Raw genomic sequence first — 18,577 nt, 5'->3', positions numbered from 1 at the left:
AAATAGCAACTAAACACCATTTGTATAAAGACACATATGTAAGCATATATCTAAATTATTTTTCTATTATAAAATAGATGACTCAGTCAGTATTGAGTTACTTTAAAATATATTTATTATCTCATAACTTGCAATTTGCAATAGTCACCATTGATAACCGATATTATTGTTGAACTTTTGTTTTTTACAAACTTTCTGTCTTGTTGGTGTAAAGTCGTCTGAAGTCGATATTTGTGTTTTGCACAAACACATATACATATATACATATATAAATATATATATATATATATATATATAAATATATATATATATATATATATATATATATATATATATATATATATTTATATATGTATATATGTATATTGTAGAAGTATTGTAGTCGCCAGTAACCTAGGACTCTAAACACTAAACGAAGGAGCAGCGGATTACAACCCCATACTACTGGAATTAGGAACATCTGAAGAGGAAAGTACTATCAAATAGATAAAAAAAAACAAAGTGGACAAACTACATAATATTTGTAGGAACTAGAATAAATAACGTTTCAGTAATAAATAACCCACAAAAAACAGAGGATATAGTCCTAAAGTTTGAGAACAGCATACAGCAAGCACTTAGGAACAGCACTACAGAAAAGGAAGTAAATGTACATACGGTAATGTTTAAAAACATAACCCATAAAATAAAGAATAAGATAAGGAAAAGAACAAAACCAAACAGAGAGCCAGAAGAACAAGAAAACAGGACAAAAACAGGGCTTACCAGCTAAATAGAAAAGTTTAAACTATAGAAAAATCATTATAGTAACACCGTAGTCGAAACTGGGACAACCTCTTCCAAGATGTAGAGAAGGAAGGCCCAAATGTGCAAAATATTTGCCATTGTGAATGGTCAACCGATAGAAAGAGTAAAAATATACACATACCTTGGTACATAAGTCAATAAAAATTTGGATCATTCCCTGGAAATAAAATGTAGGATAGAGAGCATGATCTCCATTTAAGAAAATGGCTAAGCTATTCAAATGCCATGATTTATCAGTACCCATAAAAATCAAATTACTACGATGTTATATCTTTCCTATACTGTTGTACGAAGTTGAGTTGTGAACTCTCACAGATTCTACCTGCAAGAAAATTGAGGCTTTCGAAATGTGGCTTTATCGTCTAGTCCTTAAGATATCCAACACCGACCACGTTACTAACCAGGACGTTTTATTAGGAATGCAAAAAGGAAAACAGTTGTTAACCACAATGAAAACAGCCAAAATCGAATACCTCGGTCGCATAATAAGGAACAGCGAAAGATATAAGTGGCTGAGATTAATTCTACAAAGAAAAGTAAAAGGAAAACGAAGTCCAGAATGGCGAAGGATTTACTGGTTAAAAAATCTACGTACGTGGTTCAACACAACAACCACAAATCTTTTCAGAGCAGCAGTTTGCACAATACATATTGTCATGATGGTCGCTAACATCCGAAACGGATAGGCACTACAATAAGAAGAAGAAGAATTGAGAAAAAAGTTTGATATTATATAAATTCCTTCCTATTAATTATCGTTTCTGCTTAAGAATAATTTTCTCCCGCAACACCTTTAGCATTTTTACCAACCTCGCGATCTTTTTCTAACGAATTTTTATACAGTTACCTTTTAAAGGAATATTATGTTAAATTTAAATCAATTATATTCTTCTTCTTAACGTGCCCTATCAAGTCCCCTTGACGTTGGCGATTAACATGGCGAAACTGTCTCTGTCTTGAGCTATTCTAAAGAGTTGCTCAGCTTTCCTCATTCCTGTCCAATCCCTAATATTCTTCAACCAAGAGGCCTGCTTTCTACCAATTCCTCTGCGTCCTTCGATTTTACCCATCATAATAAGTTAAAGAATATTATATCGGTCTCCCCTTACTACGTGTCCAAAATAGGCCATCTTTCTATATTTGATATTATCAAGCAGCTCGCGAGCAGCATTTGCTCTCTCAAGGACTGCCACATTTGTCAGCATAGCCGTCCATGGAATTTTTCGTATACGTCGGTGCAGCCACATTTCAAAGGCCTCTAGACGATTAATGGTGGATATTTTTAATGTCCATGCTTCGACACCGTATAATAGGACTGACCAAATGTAGCATTTAACCATGCGCTTTCGAAATTGAAGTTGCAAGTTATCATTACAGAAGAATGACTTCATTTTTAAAAATGTCGTGCGGGCTATCTTGATTGTACGCTTTATCTCTTGATCTGGATCTCGTTGTGCAGTAATATGGCAACCAAGATAATTAAAACTGGACACTCTTTGAATTATATGACCATCAACATATAATCGTGCATCATGATGTGCTAAACGGCTAAACACCATGTGTTTTGTTTTTGAACAGTTTATGTTTAGGCCAAACTCTCTTCCCACTGTATCAATGGCATTTAAAAGGCATTGTAATCCATTCATGTCATCACTTAAAATAACTGTATCGTCTGCATATCTGATTGTATTTATCAGAGTTCCATTAACTTTCACGCCCCATTCCAAATTATGCAGCGCTTCTTTAAATATTCTATCTGAATATAAATTAAATAACAATGGGGATAGTATACAACCCTGTCTGACACCTCTTTGTATTTTACATATTTCTGTTGATTTTCCGTTTATGCGAGCTGTCGTTGTTTGACGCCAGTATAACTTTTCTATGAATCGTATGTCTTGAATATCAACTCGTTTTTATCTTTTAATATTGTAATTAATTTGTGATGCAGTACTCAATTATATTACAAATATATTTTTATATGTATTGTCCAAATAAAAAAAAACAATATTACAAAAAATCTTTTTAATATTTGTCTCTGAACGTCTAAACATTGTACAACTTAAAATAAAAAAAAAAACAAAACAGAAAATAAGAAATTTCCTTAAATTGATTATGCGCCCAACAACGATGAAACCAGAACTGATTTCTTTGATCGGGAATGGAAGATGATTAACTCACAGAATCCGCTTTACGGTAGGTGAAATTAGGTTAGAATTCTGCGTCATGGAGGAGGTAAAAGAAGGATAGAAATTTATGAGAAATAACACGGTTAATCGAATGTTGATGTGTGTTTGATGGAATAAAGTTGTTATTGGATTATTTAGAATGGCGCGCTCTTCATATTTGCATTTATTTTTGTATTTGTTTCTGCCTGCTTCAGTCAAAAACGCCAAGGTTAATTTCCTGCTACTTACGAGAAAATTTAAGAGAATGATATTAGATTATACTTTTTGTTGGAATGCAATAAGATGGATTTAAAAACATTTGAATCCACGCTATTTAATAATAAACTTAAGTATCTAGTAAAATATCATTTATGTCCCATCCAGTCTGAAAAAAAATAAGCAACAGAATATGCAGTAAATACATATTTTTAAAATTCTTTGTTGTCTTAAGATAATTCATTAAAAAAGGATGCAGATATTATTTAATGTTTTTTCAAGATCTTCAAAGATTCATTTAATATTCTAAAATTTCCTTATATAATTTAAAATTCAGTATCCATTACGAGACAAAGAATTCTCGCGTAAGTCTTTTTAGGCATTTTAAATAAATATGATGTATTGTTAAAAATATATAAGCCGGAGTATGGATTAGGTGATAAGTTAATATACTTAAAGATCGCAGAGAATATGGGCCTTAAAATAAACGAGAAAAAAAAAACCTAATAATCACGTCGATGCCAAATAACAGAGATAGAGCTAGAAATGCCGAACAAAACTTCAGCATAGATTACTATAATTTTGAGGTAGCAAATAAGTTTACCTATCTGGATTCTCTCATAACAAGCGATATTGACACATCTGAAGAAGTAAAACGAAGGGCGAACAAATGTTATTTTGGATTAAATAAGCAGCTAAAGACAGAAATTTAAGCCAAAAAATCAAACTCACTCTATATAGAATACTTATCCTACCAGTGCTGACATAAGGGTCAGAAACATTTACCATCTCCAAAACAGATGCAAAACATGTGCTCGTCTTTGAAGAAATAGTTAATGGTAGAGATGTATTATCTTTCATAAAAATAGGTAGGCTTAGATAAGCTGGACATGCGTCAAGAGCAAATTAAAATTATCCACACAGACGAACACTATTAACAGCACCAGTAGAAGATATTTGTAGAGGTAGACTAAAACTGAGAGGGAAAAAAGGTGTGGACGAGGACGCGAGAAAGATCGGCGCCGGAAACTGGTAGCAGTTGGCGATGAACAGAAACGACTGGCGAAATAGACTGGTTAAGGTCTAATGCTGAAGCATTACTATGGATGATAATTTTAAGCTACTATAACTGGTACATTCATTATCATGATTGTCATGATGCTGCATCCCTTAAAGGAAATCGAGCTTCTCAAATGTCTTCTTATTGCTACCGGAATATTTTTTTCATGTTCAATTTTGGGGCCCGGGCTACATATCATGCCCAGTACAGACAGTTTCACTTGATTGTAGTGGTAATATCTATTGGACCATACTCATGCTTGTATAACTGATAAACCTAGATATATGAACTCTTTTACGGCTTCGAAGTTTTGATAATAACACGATTGCTTTTGGAAATGATGTTTGATATCCTTTGCCACAAATTCTCCTTCGACTTTTACTTATATTGTGTTGTTTTGGTAGATATTTTTGATCGTTTTGATTATTCCTAGAGGTATCTCTCTTGCGTACAGTAAGTGGATAACGTTTTTTAATATGACCCAGTCAAATGCCTTCTTAAGGTCCACGAAACTGGTATATATTACGGTAAATAAGAAACTGACAGTGCGCACACTATTGCCTGAATAAAATATCTTTAATATTGCTAACTGAGTACATTTTATCAACTTTATGGCTTTATAGATAATCGATCATAAAACAAAATATTGGCAATTCCAATATTGTTATGGTTTGTTTTTTACCAGGAGGAGTAAACTAAAAAGTCGGATTAACACCCAAAAAATTATACACCAAATACATCGTCTTTTTTAGTTGATTATCTCGGCCTTGCGGTAATCAGTATCGGACAACTAACATAGGAATATAATACCTAAATGTTTAATATATCTTATTTTTCATATTTTTATAGAATAATATTTCCTATTTTTCGACATCTCTTCAAGTATCTACAAAATAATCAAATGAACATTTAAATAAAGCTTTTTGTCTTTTAAATGATTACCTAATTCAGACACAATATGAAGATTTTTTGACTTTTTACGTTTTATTTACTATATATGTAGGTATCTGTGAATAACCCATGTTTACTTACTTAAAATTGATCTGGGAAAGATTCACAAAAGGACTTGAGATGGACAACAGAAACAAGTTGGCGCTTCATAAGACAACAAAGAAACGAAATGAAAGAACTAGTTTGAAATAGAACACATACAAGAGGATACATGGGTGGCCTTCTTGACAGAAATGTTTAAAAAACAAAACGAAGAACCTTTACCAGAAACGCCAAATACAAAAACTGAGGAAAAGACCGAAATCTCTTAAAACTATGTGAAAGAAGGAATAAACAAATTAAAAAGCAGAAAGTCACCAGGAGAAGATCAAATACCAAATGAACTCTTAAAATATGGAGGTAATCACCTTGTACAACAACTGCAAATTCTTATTAATAAAATAATCACCACGAACATAATACCAAATGAATGGAGGAGAGCGATCATGGTGATGTTCTTTAAAAAAGGATATAAGAAAGACCCCAATCATTATCGAGCAATAAATCTATTAAATACAACACTCAAATTGACAACAAGAATAATAGCGACAAAAATAAACGAACGAATATCTCTTCAAGAGGGACAGCAAGGATTTCGGACAGGACGATCATGCATGGATGCAGTTTTTCTAATAAGACAAATAAAAGAAAAGTTGCTGGAATAAAACAAACCAGCTATATGTGTCTGATAGATTTGAAGAAAGCGTTTGATAGAGTAAGAATTCGGGACGCGATACATTTATTATATGAAAAGGGTATATCACTGGATTTAGTAAAAACCATTGAGAATATATATAATGATAACATAGCTTTGGTAAGATGTAAAGGAAAACTATCACAACCTATCAAATATGAAACTGGCATTAGACAAGGAGATTCGCTGAGCCCATTAATATTTAATCTGATAATGGATGAAATCATAAAGAAATTTAAAAAAGAAGAGGATATAGAATGGGAGGAAATGAAATAAGGATAATATGCTACGCCGACGACGCCATAATAACAGCCGAACTTGAAGATGACCTACAAAGATTAATTAAAGAAGTCGAAGATACGGCGCTCATATACAACATGGAGATCTCAACAGAGAAAACTAAAACGATAGTGATATCAGCGGAACCGAGACGATGTAAACTAGTCGTAAATAACAAAATAATAGAACAATTGATGGAAACTGAATACTTGGGAATAAAACTGTCAAGCTACGGAAAAGTGGAAGAAAAAGTACAAAAACAAGTGAATGGCAAACAGAGCAGCAGGATGTCTCAACAACACAAACTGGAGAAACAAATACCTCACAACGGAAACGAAAACCAGGATATATAAATCAACAATAAAACCGATAATGACGTACACAGCGAAAACAAGAGCAGATACGGCAAAAACATAAAGACTACTGGAAACAACAGAAATGAAAGTCTTACGAAAAATAACAAACCAAACTCTAAGAGACAGAGTAAGAAGTGAGGAAATACGAGCGAGATGTGGTATAGAGGAAATAAACGCGTGGACCAAAAGAAGAAAAGTGGAATGCAATCAACACATCGAAAGAATGACAAAAAATAGAATAGTACGAATAGCAAGAGACAAATCGCCAAATGGAAGATCATTGGGACGACCGAGGAAAAGATGGTCAGACAACGTCAATCGAGGCTAAAAACCGAAGTAAAGCAGGCATTAAGACTATTTATAAAGTAGGAGGAAGAAGAAGAAATTGATTTGTTTCAAGAATTTATATATAATTAACGACACATATTTGTAAGATCTGGGCACTTGTTAATTTTACTTAAAAGTTTGAAAAAGAAGCAGTGTACGATCTACAGTACAGATGTTTTACCTCTTTCATCGTACGTCGCAAGGATAGAAGGTCGACTGCCAATATTTTTAGGACATCTTACTGTTCCAGTCTGCCTATATTCCTTAATTGTTCTGTAAATAGTTGATTTCATAACACCTAAAATTAGCGTATTAAAATCATGAATGTTTTGCTTGTGCGAGTCCATTTCAAAAGGTAAAAGAAATAATAAATTAGACTTACAATCAATTTAATTTAACTATCAGACTACCGGTTTCGCTTTACAATATGCAAAGCATATTCAGGTCACGATACAAAGTTAAATAAATGATGCCGGTACTCTATTAATTGATGGTTGAAAGAACATGGTTCAAACTATCTTGTATTGTTGATTGGAGAACTCAAGTCAACTATTGTAATTGTTTAACAGTAAACGGGGAAGTTCTTGAGGAGACAGATTTTATCCAATGAAGTAGAGATAGGTAAATGTAATTGTTTGTTTGATGAAAGTAATGTTCTATACCATTAAGTTCTTTAAAGTTATTTATATTTATTCTGGAGATATATTTATGAAATGTGTGTTATTTATTGAGATTTTTATTTTTGTTTTGGAAGGTGACAGTTGTGAGACAATGAATAAGAATAGATGTACAAATTGTGTGGGTGTGCAATTATATCAGCTTGTAATTATCAAATTTCTTTAATAAAGTTATGTTGCAATATGTGGCAAATTGTTGTAAAGTCCAATATATAAAGTTAAAAATTAAAATTAAGACACTTTAAGACACACAGAAAAACACATAGAAAACACTTAAAAAACGGGGAGACGAAACAGACATTAAATTTAAAAAGGGGAGGATTTTAAAAAGAACTACATCTCTTACTTGATGACAAAGTATTGTCGATAGTTATATTTCAGTCCTCTGCAAATAGTATTTTATGATTGATTAGGGAAGCCGGACTTCAACAGTTTTAAATTTCTCATTAAATTTTCTACGGTTTCACTGGTTATTCAGAGATAAAAAGACTTTGTTGCATTACCGTTTTTGATATTTGATATTTGACGTAGTTTCAAACAAAACACCAACATATTTTTAATTTTAAATTTTGATAGTGTGATTTGATAAAACAGCAGAAAGTTATATCTAACCAACCTAAAGAATATGTATGGTGTTACTTTTTAGTTTTAAAATATTTTATTTGAAATTTTCTATATATTATTCTTAATTGTTTAAAATACAAAAACTTAGACCTTATCAGTATTAAAACTACTATTGACAATTTCCTGCTTGTTTCACTCGTAACCTATTATCTGCATTAAAATTTACTTTTAGGAAATCGTGGTCTAGAAGCACCGTATGCTGTTCTGGTCTTCGTCCACGGGGAGAGTTTCGAGTGGGGGGCGGGCCACCCCTACGACGGTAGCGTTCTAGCGTCTTACGGCCACGTCATCGTAGTGACACTCAACTTCAGACTTGGGGTGTTAGGTGAGTGTCCTTTTTTGTTTTTTAACGATTTCTACAGATGCGTTGGACAGATACATCAATACCCAAAGCGATATAATAAATTTTACACATAAGAGTTCATTATAATATATTGTGTATAGTTTTATGAGCAATGAGTGTTTTTAAATAACATAAATATAAGGTTTTTATCGCGATTCTCAAAGAATTAATTTGTAAGCACTTTTTGAAATAATCTTTATTATAATTATTATGAAACATACATATATATCTAATATAGACAATGTAAATTTTACACAAACTATCTTTAAATTGAAATTCTTATGACACTAATTAAATATTAATCTAATATAGACAATGTAAATTTTAAACAAACTGTCTTTAAATTGAAATTCCTATGACGCTAATTCAATTATATTAACAAAATTTGGTACCTTTCTGTCACTGAATGCCTAAATGATACTGTTTTCCAAATTAAAGATTTTAATCACCACTCAATGTCTTCGTTGTCAGCCTCTGTTATCCTTCTTTTTGTGAACTTGCATTGCCAAATACACTACAATGTTTTAATTATCAGCTTCCACCAATTTAAAATATTTTTTGTTTATTCTTCTTTCTAATAATCTAATACTCTCTTTCAATCTCCACTCACCATATATATAATATAATTTTAATCTTCAACTAATACTCTCTTCTAATCTCCCCTCACCATATACATAATATAACTTTTTATCTTCAACTAATACTCTCTTCCAATCTCCAATCACCATATACATAATATAATTTTCAATATTCAACTAATACTCTTTTAATTCTATGCTTTCCAACTACTGAATCACTGATTACTATCTTATTTGACCATACTGAACATACTGACCAACTATATACTGACTATTTTGAATCCAGATCACATCATATTTATATCATTTTTTATGTTCACGAATATTCTTGAAAGAAAATATATTCGAATCCTTCTATTTCATAGACATTACAATGTTCATAGACACGGAGTTGCAATAGTACTTGATAGTGGAATTGCGATGTCTGTTATAGATTACATACCCATTTCAAACAGAGTAATAATAGTGAAGTTAGCAGGACAACCTATTAATATCAACCTAATCCAGGTTTACGCGCCCACAGCTGATAAACCTGAAACTGAAATTTTAGCTTTCTATAAAGACATACATGAAGCATTAAAGGTCACAAAGAAAAACGACATTAATATCATAATGGGCGATTTCAACGCCAAAGTTGGTAAGGGTAGATGTGGCGATGCGGTAGGTAATTTCGGTCTGGGTAATAAAAATGAGCGGGGAGACTTATTAATTGAATTTTGCGAAGAACATGATTTTGTCATATCCAATACATGGTATCAGCTCCCACCAAGAAGATTGTATACATGGCGAGCACCTGGAGACAGGCCAGGTCATATTATACGAAATCAAATTGATTACATCTTGATAAACAAAAGATTCCGCAACTATATAAATAGAGTGGCTGCTTACCCTGGTGCAGACATTTCATCCGACCACAACCCCCTAATCGCAAATGTAAGGCTTCGACTGGCGAAGGTTAAAAAACCATCAAATAAAAAATATATAAAAATGAGAGAACTAATGAGAGATGAAGAGCTTAGAACTACATACGGCAACCACATCAACGAGAACCTGAGAAATATACAAGTAAATTGCATAGAGGAAACCTGCGGGAAAATAAAAATTGGCTGTAGCCAATGCGGATAAATCAATCGCAAGTAAAATAAAAAGAAATCACAAAAACGAGTGGATGACGGAAGAGATACTTGAGCTAATGGAGCAGCGCCGACAGTACAAAATACATCAGAACCAACGTAAATACAATGAAACTCAACGTACGATAAGAGCAAAAATTAAAACCGCAAAGGAAATCTGGATGAAAGTGCGTTGTGAAGAAATAGAATCACTACAAGAAAAGGGGGACAGCTGTGGACTACACAAAAAGGTTAAAGAAATTTCGAATATATACAAGAAACACCACGAGACAAACCTTAAAACTGATCAAGGCGACTACGTACATACCCAGGAAGAACTAGCCAAAATCTGGACAGATTATGCTTCGTCCCTCTTTGCAGACAACAGACCGAATCTGCCAACTACTAACCTATCTACAGAAACTTTGTCCGGTCCTCCGATTATTCGCGCCGAGGTGGAGTACGCTATAAAAATAGCAAAACTGGGCAAGGCCCCTGGACCTGATGGCATTACTACGGAAGCCCTAAAACTGTTGGATGATGACAACATCGACACTCTGGTAACAATCTTCAATGCCATATATGACACCGACCACATTCCAACGGATTGGCTTTGTTCAACCTTCATAATGATCCCTAAATCACAAAGACCGACAAGGTGCAAGGACCACAGACTGATTAGCTTGATGAGTTATTTACTTAAAATATTTCTTCGCATACTCCACACAAGAATGTTCAGAAAACTAGAAGAGCTGAGCTGCGAGACACAATTTGGTTTCAAGAAGGGACTCGGGACGCGCGAAGCATCATTCTGCTTGAATACCCTGGTACAAAACTGTATGGACCAACGAAAAGATATAGTCATCACATTCCTCGACTACGAAAAAGCTTTTGACACCGTAAAACACGATGAAATAATAAAAATGCTACACAATGCTGATATTGATGAGAAAGATATAAGAGGTACCAGAATCTCTATTGGAATCAAAAGGCACGTGTGAGGCTGAACAAATCAACAAACACAGAGGAATTCGAAATTTTTTGAGGGGTGCGACAGGGGTGTATTTTGTCTCCTATGCTGTTCAACCTCTATGTGGAGAATGTTTTTGCAGAGGCACTTGAAGGCACTGATTGTGGTATAAAGGTCAACGGGTACCCGATAAATAACATTCGTTACGCTGACGACACCGCAATAATCACAGATAACGAACATGATATGCAGTTGATACTAAATAAAATAAACATCACAGGAATAACATATGGCCTGAAGATAAATGCTGGAAAAACAAAATGCATTACAATAAGAAAGGGCGCATTTTTCAGAGTACAACTGCACGTAGATAATGCTTCAATCGAGCAAGTGAAAACATTCAAATACTTGGGAATGATGGTGAATGACCAATGGGATCGTCAACAAGAAATAAAATGCCGTACCGAACAAGCAAGACAAGCTTTTCTTAAATTTAAACCGCTACTTTGTAACCGCAATCTTTCCTTCAATCTCCGTTACAGAATGGTTAAGTGCTATGTATGGTCCATATTGTTATACGGCATGGAGACATGGACGTTGAAAATATCTTCCATTAACAAGTTGGAAGCCTTCGAAATGTGGACCTTGCGTAGAATGTTCCGCATACCATGGACAGATAGGGTGAGAAACGAGAAAGTCCTAAGAAGAGCAAATACTGAGAGACAATTTCTCAGCTTGATCAAGGCACGAAAGATTGGATACCTGGGCCACATCCTGAGAGGGGAAAAATACGCAATCCCTCAACTAATTATCCAAGGAAAGATTGAGGGCAAGAGAGGAGTAGGTCGCAAACAAATGTCGTGGCTGCGAAATATAAAGAACTGGACAGGCGTAACTAACACTGGCGAACTTTTGCATGCCGCAAAGACAGACGTCTGACATTAAGATAATTCGCCAACGCACTATAGGTTCACGGCACCATAAGAAGAAGAACAATGTTCGCGAAGATTCTACTGCGAACAAAGGTTAAATTCTTTCTATTGACGTCTGATTTTATATTTCTAGATAATTCTCTACTATTCTATCTAGAAAACTACTATTATAACTAAAATGCTATCGAGAATTTTATGGAAATTTAGGCTTTTCAAATCAGAATATAAACTTATATATAAATTACATCTTAAATTAATAAATAACCCTATTTTTAAATCCATACTCATACACAAAAGTTGCTACAACTAAATTCACTTCAGTGTATACTTGGTTGCCTACAAAGATGGTGTATTCAAATATATTTATAATATCATAATTATTGAAATAACCAAATAGATTGCAAAATAAAAACTTTTTAAACTTATTATTATGTTAATTTCTTAAAAATGCCCTCATATAAATACTTTTTATAATATTCTCTAGTATATAACTTATAAATTATTTCTTTAAACCAAATTGCTTTAATAAAATGTTGATATTAAGAAAGATACAGGGTGTAGAAGTGAAAATTTAAAATTTTATTTTTCGCTATAACTTTCATGTTTGTAAACATTTATGTATAAAAAATTACAATTGGGTACTTTTGAATATGGGAAATTATAATTTGATGCACACTTAGATATAACTGATAGAGGACGCCACATACGCCACATATGTGACATAAATTTGCACTTAAATTTTTTGCTCTTTAAGTTACCTATATTTGGGATAAAAATATTAAAGATACATTATTTTAACAAAAAAAAGGTATACCTGTTAATAACTTCAAAACTCGACAGTTTTCGAGATAATCGCATTTGACAAATCAGCTGCATAATTCTGATTTAAAGCAATTACTTCAGGCAACGAAGGAAAAATAGACAAAAACATTAATACTTCTAAATTTTGGTATAAAATACCTTAAACTAAAGTTAATAGTTAACGAAATATTAAATAAAATAAATATATCAGCAGGATAATTAATAATAGGATTTGACAAAATAACAGAATAATAGGATTTTACATCAAACATTCTACGTTTTTTGTTAAATTAAGGTCATAATCAAAACATTTTGTTTACAAACCAAATTAAATAGTTAAACTAAATAACATAACTTTTTGTCAAAGTAAGTGTATGATATGTCCACCATTTTATTTGATTCATTTGTCGATATATTCCATAAAAGAACCTCTCATATTAAATAGCATCATTGGTTCTAAAGAATCTGCTAAATCTGTTTTAAATACTGCTGCAGTATTTATTTCTTCCCATAGTTGATTGCGAATATTTATGGGATTCTTATAGACACGTTGTTTTAATGCGCCCCATACACCCAAATCAAGCGGATTAAATTTTGGGCTACTAGGTGGCTATAGTGTATGATGTATGAATATATTCTTTTGGATACATATCCAAATCGTATGGTATATTATGGAACTACATATTAACTGTGATGTATCTCGTCCATTAGTTACTTATATACACACGGAATAACCTATCGATAACATTACTTATTCATATGATTATGTTACAGCTTACTAGTAACTATAATTACATCTCGAACAAATGGACTATTATTATTTACTAACGAACTAATATTATGCTAAACTAAATTGCCCGTGTGTTTACTATATTTATAAAAATATCGAGTATTAGGCCAACGATGATGTTTTTGTAAAAATATTATGCAAAAGTATTATGAAACAAGACACATATGTGTTATTTAATACCTGTCCTCTAGTTACTATTATTTGTCCTAATAAAATGGGTAAACAATTTACGTAATTAATAATAAATATTCTTTTCGGATTTTTTATGAATTAAATAATTTTATCAATATCTCACCACATTGCCAAGGTATATGACTACCAGGACCAAACAAAAGTTCAGAAAAGTTGTATTTAAGTATGTTCTAACTGCCTTTTCTCTAGGATGTGGTGGTGTACCATTTTGCATAAACCACATATTTTGGGTTTTCAGCATTTTACAATAGAGAAAAATAATACAACGGAAATTGTAAACATAATGACGGCCAACGTCTGAATACGGACACGGCACCTAAAGAATAAGATGTATAAAAATTTTGTGATGTTACATTATCATCTTTAAGTTGTTTTAATAAGAATAAACTATGAATTATGCTTATCTAAATGTATTCAGTGCTTTACCACACAAATATCAAACTAAGAACTATTATGCAGCTGACTTATAAAATGCGATTATCTCGAAAACGGTTGAATTTGAGGTTACGAACGAGTATACCTTTTCTTTGTAGAAATAATGTATCTTTAATATTTTTTAACACAAATAGACCTATTTTAAAGAACAAAAAAGTTAAGCGCAAATTTATGCCACACATGTGGCATATGTGGCGCCCTCTATCAGTTACATTAAAGTATGTATAAAATTATAATTTATCCTACTCAAAAGCATCCAATTGTAAATTTTTGTCCAAAAGTATTTACAAACGTAAAAGTTATAGCGAAAAATAAAATTTTATATTTCCACTTTAACACCCTGTAGCTTTCGTAATCAGATCTATTCCGTAACTTTTAACAAATCGAATAGAAATGACCAAATCGAATCGTAAATACCTGAAATCGGAATGTTGGATATCTATCGCGTCGTTTTTGTGTTTGGAATTGGATTGGCATTCTGTAACTCACATCGTAATCGGTGTAAATCGAAAACGTCAACTTCTACTTGACGCGCTCAGAAGTTGGTGGCAACCCCGCACTAAAAAGAGAAATAAGTGTTCTGTGACGTTATGTTACTGGAAAGGCTAGTGCGCCCGAAAAATTTATCAAAACAGAAGATTATATTTCAAGCTTGTCGTCAAGTAGTTTTGATTTGTTTTGGTTAAGTTTAAAAAGTTCGTTACAAGAATACAAAATGGCAAGCGGAACACCAAAGAAAAAGACATCTGCTGAGCAGTTAAATTATTTAGTAAATTTTATCTAAATAAATAACACCACAGACTGAAAAATGTCAGACTAAAAAAGTCAAAAAATAAATGTCAAAACAAACGTCAAGACCAATTTCGATGTCGAAATTTGATCTCGACAGAGCTTGTCTAGTCGAAATCAATTTCTACACAACATTCCGATAGTAGAGGTCGAGATGAGTTACAGAATACCGATTCCTACAATTCCGATCCGACTTGCTGACCTCTATTCGATTTGACTCATTTCTATTCGATTTGTAGTTACAGAATAGGGCTGATTTCAGTATCATTATTTTATTAAAGCAAGTTGGTTTAAATCGTAATATTTTAAAGTGCAGAATCTACGGTTTCTGTTTGTACAATTACTTAAGAACCACCCTGTATATATAAATATATATGTAAATATATATACACATATATATTTATATATATATATATATATATATATATATATATATATATATATATATATATATATATATATATATATATATATATATATATATATATATATATATATATATATATATATATATATATGTTCGGATAAGTTTCTGCGGTCAGATAAATGAAAATTACTGAGTTCTCGGGAAGAACCGCGTTGAGAATTTAAAACTCGACGTTTCGGCACCCATTTTGGAGCCATTATGAAGAGTGATACGGTTCGGTTCTAGTTCGGGGTCTCAATCTGCCTACTCCCCTCACTCGAGACGTACTAGTATCGTATTCTATATTGCAAGAACTGTCTCTCAGCACTGAAGTCTCAATCTGCCTACTCCTCAGTGTCGAGTGACGTCAGTGTCCAGTGCCGAGAGACAGTTCTTGCAATATAGAACACGATACTAGTACGTCTCGAGTGAGGGGAGTAGGCAGATTGAGACCCTGAACTCGAACCGAACCGTATCACTCTTGATAATGACTTCAAAATGGGTGCCGAAACGTCGACTTTTAAATTCTCAACGCGGTTCTTCCCGAGAACTCAGTAATTTTCATATGTATATATATATATATATATATATATATATATATATATATATATATGTATATATATATATATATGTACATATATATATATATATATATATATATATATATATATATATATATGCAGTAATTGAACAAACAGAAACCTTTTTTAGCAATGGTTTCTGGGTACACATACAAGATACTTTTGAGTCCGAGAGAACATATACGTTAAACATATAAATGGACAGCTGCCTCTTGTGGTATATATCATTAGTAGAAATTTTGGGACTTACTCTTTTACGTTGGATTTACGACTTAAAAGCTTTGATTTTTTTTTACCGAATAAAATTATTGTGCTTTACGTAAATGAAGATCATGTTATATAAGTTGTTTAATTTTAGTTGTTATGTCTTCCTTAAGGCGCGTTTTCACGGGTCGATCTAGGTTGAACGATTTGGATCGTTCGACCATAATTCGATCTGTGTGGAAAGCAAAAAGGTTTACACGATAGGCGATAAATGTTGAATTAATTGTGGTATAAAACGGCATCACTTGAAATGATTAATGTTTGTTGTAATATTTTTTATTTTATTTCTCAAGTAATTTTCAGACATATTCGGTTTATTCATATGTTGTAGAATTGCTTGCAATGCTGCTCGCCTCGCTTGTAGATTGCTATAAAGCTCAGTTTGTGGATTCCATAATACATCATAGTTTTATTAAGCATCCAAAAATCTTGCCATGTCTGCATCTGACCATTTTCACTCATTTTTTCCCAAAATTACAGCTTGTCGCACTAAAAACAACAACTGTATACACGCTAGAAGTACTCTACTCGGCTTTCTGCACGTTGTGTTTTCGTTCGACGAGATGTTTACACGTTCGATTCCAGTCGTTCGTCATCGATTCGGCGACAATCGCCCATCAAAAGTAGACAGTCTTTCTACTTCCGTCGAATCGACTCACTCCGCCGAACGGCCAAGTCGATTTATGGTTTACATATTCAATTTGCTTTCGATTTCATAATCGACCTAAATCGTTCAATCCAGATCGACCCGTGAAAACGCGCCTTTAAGGCGCGTTTTCACGGGTCGATTTGGGTTGAACGATTTAGATCGTTCGACCATAATGCGATCTGTGCCGAAAGCAAAAAGGTTTACACGACAGTCGATGAATGTTGAATTATTTGTAGTACAAAATGGCTACACGTGAAATTCTTAATGTAGGTGTGAAATTAATTTGTTATGCAATTCGAGAAGAAATCACCAAATCAAACAAAAAGAAAAATAAACGAAGGTGGTGGACACGACCGTGGATTTTAAGACGAAATACTCATGGTGCATCACAAAGCCTGCTCCAAGAAATGGTTGTGGGAGATCCAGAGGCTTATAGAAATCATTTAAGAATGGATAATGCACATTTTAAAGAACTTTTAGAAAAAACTGCTGGGAAAATTCAAAAAAACGATACAAATAAGCGTTAAGCATTACCGGCAACATTTTTTTTATAAATTAATAATATAATTACTTCAATCCATCTATTTAACCCGTTTGATAAATTTAATAATGTTTAAATTATAAGAATAACTCTAAAATTAATAGTAAATAATAGCAAATCAAAATTAAAGGTCTTTTAAAATACTTTTAAAAATTATTTTAAAAAATATTTTTCAGCATTTTTTCCAATAAAAATTTGGTATTTTATATATAGGAGGTTGACTGATGTTATATATTAATTAGGCATGAATGAATCAAGTATGTAGCACCTTTTTTGTGTATTATTATTGTGTATGATGACGTATTATTCAAAAAAAACTAAAAAGTTATTATTATAAAGAGGGATCTGTATAGCTGTAGCTATGCTTGACTTAAATAAAACAAAATTAGATAGAGAAAAAAATAACAAATTTTATTAAAATTATCTATATTTTTAAATATTAATATAATTTGCTACATTGATTTGTATATGTAATATTTTCTAAGTAAGATTTTACATAAATAGTCTATTTATAAATGCACCATTAAGATGGTATTTTCTTAGATAAAACTTTGAAAACAATTAGAACCAAATTACAAAATGATATATTAACAACTAGAACCAAATTAAATGTATCAGCTATAATGGAACTGTTGACACGATCTACTGACAACACTTATTTTTATCTAAACAATGATTTCTATAAACAAAATTTTTGGGCTGTGCTTTAAATCCATTATTAGCTAATATATTGATGGAAGACTTCAAAACAAACATTCCTAATCAAAATTTAATGCCCACAATAGGTTGGAAATATGTAGATGTTGTGTTGGATACATTTATGATTAATATAAATAAAAGGTAAAAGGAGGAGTCAATAAAATTTACAATGGAAAAGAAATAAAATAACTCGTTACCTTTTCTGGATGTTTTAATCTCAAAGGAAAATAGTGGATATGGGACTAATGTATACAAAAAACCAAACCAAAAACCAAAACAAAAAAATGAAAATTGCCT

The 18,577-nt window shown here is 32.3% G+C and overlaps 1 protein-coding gene across 1 annotated transcript in view; it reads left to right on the top strand.

Annotated features, from left to right (window-relative positions):
• The window catches only part of LOC140441766 (neuroligin-4, X-linked-like), a 960,081-nt gene that overhangs the window by 346,814 nt on the left and 594,690 nt on the right, over positions 1 to 18,577 (top strand). The window contains exon 5 of the mRNA XM_072532673.1: positions 8,371 to 8,523. Coding sequence (XP_072388774.1) covers positions 8,371 to 8,523 — 153 coding nt within the window. The remainder of the gene's footprint in view (positions 1 to 8,370; positions 8,524 to 18,577) is intronic.

Source organism: Diabrotica undecimpunctata, chromosome 5, assembly GCF_040954645.1.
Source record: "Diabrotica undecimpunctata isolate CICGRU chromosome 5, icDiaUnde3, whole genome shotgun sequence".
NCBI classification, from domain to species: domain Eukaryota; kingdom Metazoa; phylum Arthropoda; class Insecta; order Coleoptera; family Chrysomelidae; genus Diabrotica; species Diabrotica undecimpunctata.
The sequence above is the reverse complement of the archived record's forward strand: the minus strand, read 5'-3'. Positions and strand labels throughout refer to the sequence as shown.